Source organism: Solanum tuberosum, unplaced genomic scaffold (assembly GCF_000226075.1).
Source record: "Solanum tuberosum cultivar DM 1-3 516 R44 unplaced genomic scaffold, SolTub_3.0 scf00047, whole genome shotgun sequence".
In the NCBI taxonomy this organism is placed as follows: domain Eukaryota; kingdom Viridiplantae; phylum Streptophyta; class Magnoliopsida; order Solanales; family Solanaceae; genus Solanum; species Solanum tuberosum.
Window position 1 is genome coordinate 1,950,422 of NW_006238973.1, and position 8,760 is coordinate 1,959,181.

An 8,760-nucleotide genomic window follows, 5' to 3' on the forward strand; every position below is an offset into this window, starting at 1 on the left:
AAGAGTATTATGTTAAAATTTTTGTTTTGAATTTATAACTTATGTTATATTTTCAGTTTCATTTGTTTTAGTAATATTGAATCTACATTGCACGTCATTTTTTAATTAGAGTTGATAAATTATATTTTTGTCAAACATTTAATAATTTATGACATTTATTTATATATTATTCTTTTTATAAAACATGCATTTCACGATGTTCGTAGAAACTTCATACTTTTAGTTGTTACGATCAATTCAATTGAAATATATTAATTTGAAAAAATATAAATCAATTATTTTTTCATAATATTAGTTACAGAAAATATGTTTATTAATTAATATATTTTCAAAAAAGAATATATATCTTAAATATTTAATTTAATGTCATTTATAAAGTTTCTTATTTGTCTAGTATAAATTTTAAATAATTAATTTTTATTTTAAAAATTTATTATAATTTTATGATTGCAATTGTGCATCCAAACATAACATGTGTAATTACACTGTGACATCCAAACAAGACATGTGTAATTACAGTGTAATTACACTGTGGCAACCAAACAGGTCAGTGTAATTACTAGACAGTGTAATTACTAGGCTGGTAATTACTACCCTAGTAATTACACAAATTCCAATTACCAGGTGGCTTTCCAAACAGACCCTTAATTTTCTTGTTATTATGTTAATTGTACCCTAAAAAGGTCTAAACTGAAAATTAGAGCCTGAAAAAGCATAAATTTTGAGCAATTATTTTAGGTTTAATTATGGAATCTTTGACTATTTGATTGTAAGTCATTTTCATAGTTTAAATCAATTCAAGAGGCTAAAATTTTATAATAATACAAAAGGCCTAGGACCCATAATACTCTTCAAAATTATCATTTTTTTGTCTTTTGTGCTACAAATATGACATACTAATTAATGTCATTGACCCCTTTGGTAAAGGGTATCACAATTTTATATCTATGTGAGCCATATATAATAATTTTCCAAAAAAAAATATTATATATATATATAATAGGTTAATACTGTTTGAAAACAATATAATGTGGATATTAATTTAGGACAAAATCTTAATTACCATCATGAACTTGGATTCAAAGTACTCATTTATAAGTCAAGATGATAGAAGATCAACCTTTGTTTAAGCAAAATCATACATATTTACTTACTAAAAGGTGTAATATGGTGATTAAAATTCTTTCGTTACTTAATCAGATGCTTTAGACTTAAAACTATAGAAAAATAAAAATATTTTTAGTCGAGAGATTTTATATTTTTTTAACAGGCTTATTCATCAAAAATTTAGATTAATAAGATTTTAAAAATCGAAAACAATAATATGAATACGATTTAATTAAGACCCCAAAGCAAATGATACCATATATGCCCCTCATCCTTCTTCATGTATATAACCTAAAGTGATATAAAAAGCCTTAAAATGATTCACAATCATCCAAAAAATACCACAAACTTTATGTAACAGCTTTTTCAGTATACACATCATATAAAGTTAGCCTAAGAAAAAGACATAAGTCACAAGGTGATCAATAAATAAATCATTATCATCTTCATCAAGAACCTAAGAAAAAAATAAATATCTATGGCTTCTTTTTCTTCTTACATTTTCTTGATTATATTGTTCATAATTTCTGTTGGAGCTTCAGAAATTAAGTCAATTTATCTTCCAGGAACATACCAATCTTCATTACTAGTAAAGAAACATGATGAAAAGACAAAAATACCCTTTAAAACTCATTATTTCCCTCAAATTCTTGATCATTTCACTTTTCTACCAAAGAGTTCTAAAGTATTTTATCAAAAGTATCTCATAAATGATCAATATTGGCATAAAGAAGGAGGAGGGCCCATCTTTGTATACACTGGCAATGAAGGGAATATTGATTGGTTTGCTGTAAACACCGGATTCATGGTTGATATTGCTCCGAAGTTCAATGCTCTCCTAGTCTTCATCGAAGTATGTGCAAATTAATCTTGAAAATGCTTTTATTATTACACTTAAATCACTTTTTAGGGGGTCGTTCATACCCTTATTAGGTCTTATTTTTACCTATTTTTTGTTTAACGAAATTAATCTAACCAGTAGATTTCACGAGTTAAAATACTTTGAATAAGGTTCAAAACATTCATTTACTTTATATTATGCTTTAAAAAATTATCTTTTATGTTATCGAAGATCTTCAACTAGGGACAGAGCTAAAGAGGCGGAAAGAAGGTTCATATGAATCTCCTTCGTTAGAAATCAAGTTGTATATATAAGTCCTTTTTTTTATATTTATATAGTAAATGATGAACTTTTTTGGTAAATATTTTTGTCACGGTCTCCAAACACTATAGAATTTTGTACAAATATGAAACAAGAGCATACATTTGTCTAAAGCGTAATAGGGGATAAAATTAAGATATTTTGTATTTCGGACTCTTTTCCATTTTATTTTTATTTATCTTTTTAGTGGGATGAAATTGATAATTTTTTATTTTTTTCGTATTGGAATATTTTAGCATAGGTTTTATGGAGATTCAATGCCATTTGGAAATAATTCTTACAAGTCAGCAAAGACTTTGGGATACTTGAATTCACAACAAGCACTAGCTGATTATGCTGTTCTCATAAGGAGCTTGAAGCAAAATCTTTCTTCTGATTCATCACCTGTTGTGGTTTTTGGTGGCTCTTATGGTGGAAGTAAGTAATTAGAATTGAAGAAAAAAAGTAACGGTATCGTTTGATTTGTTATTTGAACTTAATCATAATTCTTAAACTAATTCAGTTGAATGAGATATACAAGATTAAGTTGTGAATTGAAGTTATCTCAGAAGAAATATATATTATACATCAACCAAATAAATTAGTATATTTTATCTCAAACTTAATAAATCGTGAAATATCTCATCTACTCACCTTATAATCTTATGAACCAAACTATCCTAAAATTAAGTGATGAAGAAAAGTAATATTTAAGTGAGGAAGTTTCAACTTTTAGCTTTTATCTTTGTCTTGATATATTATAAATGGAAATGACATGACATGTTACATAAGTGGACCTATTGAGTGTCCAATCATGTGAAATCAATAGATAGTACCAAAAAAACATGTGAATTTCTTAAGGAAATGCCCAGGGAGATTCGTCTTGTGACCATATTATGATAGAAACATCGATCAAAAATTCATATTTTTTCAATATAAGAGAACTTACATTCTATGGTTGCTAAACAACTTGTCTTCCACTTAATTACTGCATTTGCTTTTGTATACAAGAAATATATATATAAAAAAAGAGAATACAAGAATAAATTATTTTCCCTTGGTATATATATAGTATTAATTGTAGATGGAAATGATATGATATGACATTATATGAAATGAACCTACTTGATAACTTGAATGTCCAATCCGTGTGAATTACTAGGATTTGTCAATTTATCAAGTACATAATCCAACAATGCATATATACATTCCACTATTAGTATTCCCTCTTTTTGTGATACTATTACTATTCATATTTTTTTCCTATTTGAATTATTAAATATTGTGACGTAAGTATTTCTTATGTAACTTTATGTGTAAATTTATAACATAAAAAAATTACTCAATTTGACAGTTGTATTTCGAATTGTGTGACATAAAGTTAAACCAAGAGAGTGTTTGTTTATCTTTCCTCTCTTGACTTTTTGTTTTTTTGGTCAATCAGTGTTGGCTGCTTGGTTTAGACTGAAGTACCCACATATAGCCATTGGTGCAGTGGCATCTTCAGCACCAATATTGCAATTTGACAAAATCACACCATGGTCAAGCTTCTATGATGCTGTTTCCCAAGATTTCAAGGTTTGTGATACTAAGCCTTAGGAATAGATTAACCTATAATCGTGTTATTCAAATCAATTTCATTTTATGGAGTATACCATATGTATCTTTTTATGTATGTATTATACATGATGAGCCACGGCCCAACTCATGCATGCTCCTTTTAGAATAGGACTTGACTTATACACATTAACAGTATAAACGCGGCAAATTAAAGCAATCTGAATTTAACTAAACCATTTGTATCCACCTCTATTGAAGTGTAAATGATTTTTTACGCTATTTGTATTTTCAACCTATTATAACAGATAATTTGTCTTATTTTTTTTAGATCAAGAGTTTCACTTATTATGAACAATTACTAATATTAATTATCTTTATTTTTTTCCTCATAAAATAGGATGCAAGCTTGAATTGTTATAAAGTGATAAAGGGGAGTTGGGCAGAGTTGGATGCATTATCAACACATGATGATGGATTGATTGAAGTTAGTAAACTTTTCAGAACTTGCAAGTAAGTTCTCTTCAAAATAAAATAGAAAGATGACTTTTAAACACAATAATGATTACACTTTAATCCCAAATAAGTTAGAATCGGCTTTATGAATCCTTATTTCGTCATTTAAGCTCATATTATATCATAAATATGATAAATTTATAAAGATTCATCATGAATATATTGACAAGTTTTACGTTGCCTGTCTGCCTATTGCAACCCTCCTTCTTTATCCGAGCTTAAGACAAATAATATAAGCAAGCTCACATACATGGAGTTAAAAGATGATATGGTTTGATATATAAAAAAAAGATGATTTTTGATTATAATAACAACTATGCCTCAGTCCCAATAATAAGTTGAAAACAACCGTATGAATCCTCATTTCATCATTTAAGCTCATATCATATCATCAACATGATAAATTTATGAGGATGCATCTTGAATGACAAGTATTATGCTAGTGGTTGACCTACCACAATCCTCCTCCTTTATTCAGGCTTGAGACCGATATATAGCGTAAACAAGCTCAAGTTAAAAAAGATGATATGGTTTAATATTATATATAAATTTCAGGGCTTTACATTCAGTTTATTCAGCTAGAGATTGGCTATGGGAAGCTTTTGTATACACAGCAATGGTGAATTATCCTACTGAGGCTAACTTTATGATGCCATTGCCAGCATATCCAGTTGAAGAGGTACATATAACATAGCATATTATATTAGTTATTATTTTTATTAGTTTATTATGAGTTACAAATAATTTACTTGTAATGATCGACTTAGTAAGCGCCTTGAATAAAATGAAAGTCAATTGGAAATAATTACGTGCAAATAAACAATTTTTTATGCACATATATTTAATTTAATGTTGAATTTTCTTGGTGAGTTATGCTTCTTTTATTGGATTTTGGATTATATATATTAAAAATATAAAGATTAATGTTCACCTGATTAGTGTAGCTCAAACATATTATTAACATAATATAATAGATTAGTTATTATTTTTATCAGTTTACTCGTTATGAATGATTTACTTGTAATAGTGACATGTTTATTATAGAGACTTACTTGTAAGGATCGACTTTATAAGTGCAATGGAAGCCACTTCAAAGGATGTCAACTGATAAATTACCGTGTAGATAGACAATTCTATTATGTGTATATATATATATACTAAATGTTAATTTATTTATTTTTTACTTTTTTGTGTGTTTACTTCTTTATTTTGACTTTTTGAATTTTTTTTAAAATTAAGATGTGCAAGATAATTGATGGATTGCCAAAAGGAGCTTCAAAGCTTAGCAAGGCATTTGCTGCAGCAAGTTTATATTACAATTATACACAAACAGAAAAATGTTTCAATTTAGAAGGTGGTACTGATTCTCATGGTCTTCATGGTTGGGACTGGCAGGTACATAAAAAACTTCACATAATACACATTTTATTTATCCTTCGTATACGTGTCAGTGACAGATTCAGAATTTAAACTTAACATATCTAATTGTTTGTTTGTTTGTTTATTTTTGTGATTTGTGAGTTTTCAGGCATGTACAGAAATGGTTATGCCAATGACTTGTTCAAATGAAAGTATGTTTCCTCCATCTTCCTTTAGCTACAAGGAATTCTCACAAGATTGTAAGAAGCAATATGGAGTAAAACCTAGACCACATTGGATCACTACTGAATTTGGTGGCTATGTGAGTTTTCATTCTTTTTCCATCTGGTATTTGATATACGTACGTATTGAAGTTTGATTAAATTTGGATTCGGACTCTAGGGGTAAAGTGCTCCATAACATACCCGACAACTTCACATCCAAGCTCGAACCTGAATCTCTATTTAATGATGGAAGAGTACTTATTACTCCACCTTTTTTTTTATATATTCTAATTTGTGTTGTCATACATGTGCAAATGTTATGTACAATCATCAAAGATTGTGGTAGAGTGATAGATACTATTACATCCTTATAATTAGAGTTCTCGAGTTTGTGCCCTTGAAATAGAGTTACTTTTGATTTGAAATGATTTACCCAAGTGGGACCTTTCCACTCAAGTCCGGATTAATCTAATTCCAAATAAATATTGAATGCCGGATAAAAAAATTAAAAAGTTAATTTGCATCTTTTTTGGTTTCATGATAATGAGAATCTAAATTTGGTCTACAATTTCAGAGAATTGAGCAAGTCCTCAAGAGATTTGGAAGCAACATGATATTCTCTAATGGAATGCAAGATCCATGGAGCAGAGGAGGGTAAGTTAATGAGAGAATTATAACTTTTTATTTATACTGACAATATAAATAATTTTTATATTATCAATTGACTTAAAGATAATTACTGGTTATCGTCTATCAAAAATAGAATTAGTAACATGAAAAATAAGAAGTTATCTCCTATAATTGATAACTAGGTTTTGATTTGAAACGTATACATATGAGAGTTTTTTAAAATAATATATTAATGGAATAAGAACACATTCATTATCATTCCGCGAACGTTAAATTTTGAATTCATCTTTATTCAGTAATACTCGAATTGATTCTTTTTGTTTCCATTCTCCTTTTTATGACAGTGTATTGAAAAATATATCGTCTAGCATTGTGGCTTTGGTAACTCAGAAAGGTATAATTTCTGTATATCATCATTTTAATTGAATTAAATTTAGAGATATTGATTTATTTTATTAGTACTGATTTCATTTTTTTTTTTGTAATTAATTAGGTGCACACCATGTTGACTTTAGATCAGAGACAAAGAATGACCCAGACTGGTTAATCATGCAAAGGAAGCAAGAAGTGGCTATTATTGAAAAGTGGCTAGAAGAGTACTACAAAGATCTCAAACAAAATTAGATACAATATGAATATGTAGAGTGTCACTTTAGACACATCATGTAACTTTGGACATTATTGTGGAAGAAAATAAAAAGTTGTCATAAAAAAAATTAAATTAATTTGGGTTTCATTTCTATAAATTAATCTTTTGAAAAAGGATATTTACGAAATATATATATTAAAAATTATTTTTCATAGGTATATATTTTGAATATAAGTACTTATCTAAATTTTCGCTACTTTACTATTGATTGTGATGGACTAGGATTGTGATTCCTCTATTTTTAATATGAGGTTTGTGAAAAGAAAATATCGTGTTGAAAATGTTGTTATAAAAAATGGATCATGTATGTGTATTTTAAATTTAGTCTGATCTATACAAATATTGAATATGAAAGGAAAAAAGAAAAAACCTTCATCTTTAATATGAGATTTTGGGTTCGAGTCTTAAAAATAAAAATAAAAATCTTGTCGGAAGTATCATCCCCATAAAATAGAACATGCAATGCGTGAATCCAAATCTAATAAGGTACAAATATGAATAACGAATATTGAAAATAAAGTAAAAAAAACTACTCGTCATGTTGAAATGGTTGAGATGACTCCATTCTTAATACAAAATTTAGGTTCAAACCTTAAAAATGAAAATAATTCTTATTAGAAACAGTCTCTAAAATATTGATCTTGCAATTCAATATTCAAATTTAATCGAATTCAAATAGAATACCGAATAAGGGGAACTTGACGGTGGACTTTCAAAAATCTTGTTAATCCAAGTGTCAACTTGAACAACAACCGACAACCAAAAAAAAAAAAAAAACATAAAAAAACAGTGAGAATTTTACTGTAAGACCTTCAAGAAAGTAGATGGAAAGTAGCAGTACTAGTTAATTAATCAGCACTTATTTTCAGCTGAACATCTTTATGAATATGAAAAAACCCAATTAACCCCATTATAGTAGATCCATTTTGCCTTGTAGATCTCATTCCCAATTTGCTCTCAAAGCAAAAGAAAGATGGCAAGGCAATCTGGGAATTGCTTAAGATGTTGTTTAGTAATTTTTGCTGTAGTTTCTGCTCTTTGTGTATCTGGTCCTGCTATTTATTGGAAGTTCAAGAAACTTAAAGTTAAAGCTGCTCAATCTTGTATGCCTTGTAAATGTGATTGCTCTCCTCCTCTTTCCTTGCTTGAAGTTGCTCCTGGTATGTCATTTTTAGATACAAGATCCTATTTTTATGCTTTACTTTTAATAAAGATCATGTCTTTATAGTTTGTTTTCTTGGTTTTTGGTTTTGGGGTTTCTTTATTTGACTAATTCCTTTGAATGGTGTTGGTTTCATGCTCTGCTTGTCAAAAAGATCATGTTTTTAAGGTTTGTTGTTTAGTTTCCTTTTATGGGGTTCCTTTATTTGATTCATTCTTTTGAATGGTGTTAGCTTTATTGTAAGTTTTGAGGTTCAAGTTTGGGGATCTTCTTGTCTTTGGTGAATTGGGTTTTTGAGCTGCTAAGACGGAATTAGAATTTCGAGTTTATGAGTTTAGATTCTAGATGAGGTATAGTGTAATCCCACAAGGGGGGGGGGGGGGGTGGGGGGGGGTTTTGGGGGTGGGAAGCACTT

At 28.6% G+C, this 8,760-nt stretch overlaps 2 protein-coding genes across 2 annotated transcripts in view; both read left to right on the forward strand.

Annotated features, from left to right (window-relative positions):
- The first annotated feature begins 1,545 nt into the window (after positions 1–1,545).
- LOC102597170 (lysosomal Pro-X carboxypeptidase) lies at positions 1,546–7,270 on the forward strand. Its single transcript, XM_006343615.2, has 10 exons — positions 1,546–1,960; positions 2,506–2,686; positions 3,693–3,826; positions 4,206–4,318; positions 4,877–5,000; positions 5,561–5,716; positions 5,850–6,002; positions 6,479–6,558; positions 6,879–6,928; positions 7,028–7,270. Exons 1-10 carry the CDS (start codon positions 1,586–1,588, stop codon positions 7,156–7,158), a joined length of 1,497 nt encoding a protein of 498 aa, XP_006343677.1. The 5' UTR covers positions 1,546–1,585; the 3' UTR covers positions 7,159–7,270.
- Positions 7,271–7,976: 706 nt separating this feature from the next.
- LOC102597502 (uncharacterized) overlaps positions 7,977–8,760 on the forward strand; it is a 5,959-nt gene continuing 5,175 nt past the window's right edge. Inside the window, exon 1 of the mRNA XM_006343616.2 lies at positions 7,977–8,343. Coding sequence (XP_006343678.1) covers positions 8,157–8,343 — 187 coding nt within the window. The 5' untranslated portion in view covers positions 7,977–8,156. The remainder of the gene's footprint in view (positions 8,344–8,760) is intronic.

Coding starts and splice junctions, on each gene's coding strand:
- LOC102597170 (XM_006343615.2), top strand. CDS start 1,586: ATGGCTTCTTTTTCTTCTTACATTTTCTTGATTATATTGTTCATAATT. Junction 5,001..5,560: donor CAGCATATCCAGTTGAAGAG/GTACATATAACA, acceptor TTTAAAATTAAG/ATGTGCAAGATAATTGATGG. Junction 6,559..6,878: donor GATCCATGGAGCAGAGGAGG/GTAAGTTAATGA, acceptor TTTTTATGACAG/TGTATTGAAAAATATATCGT.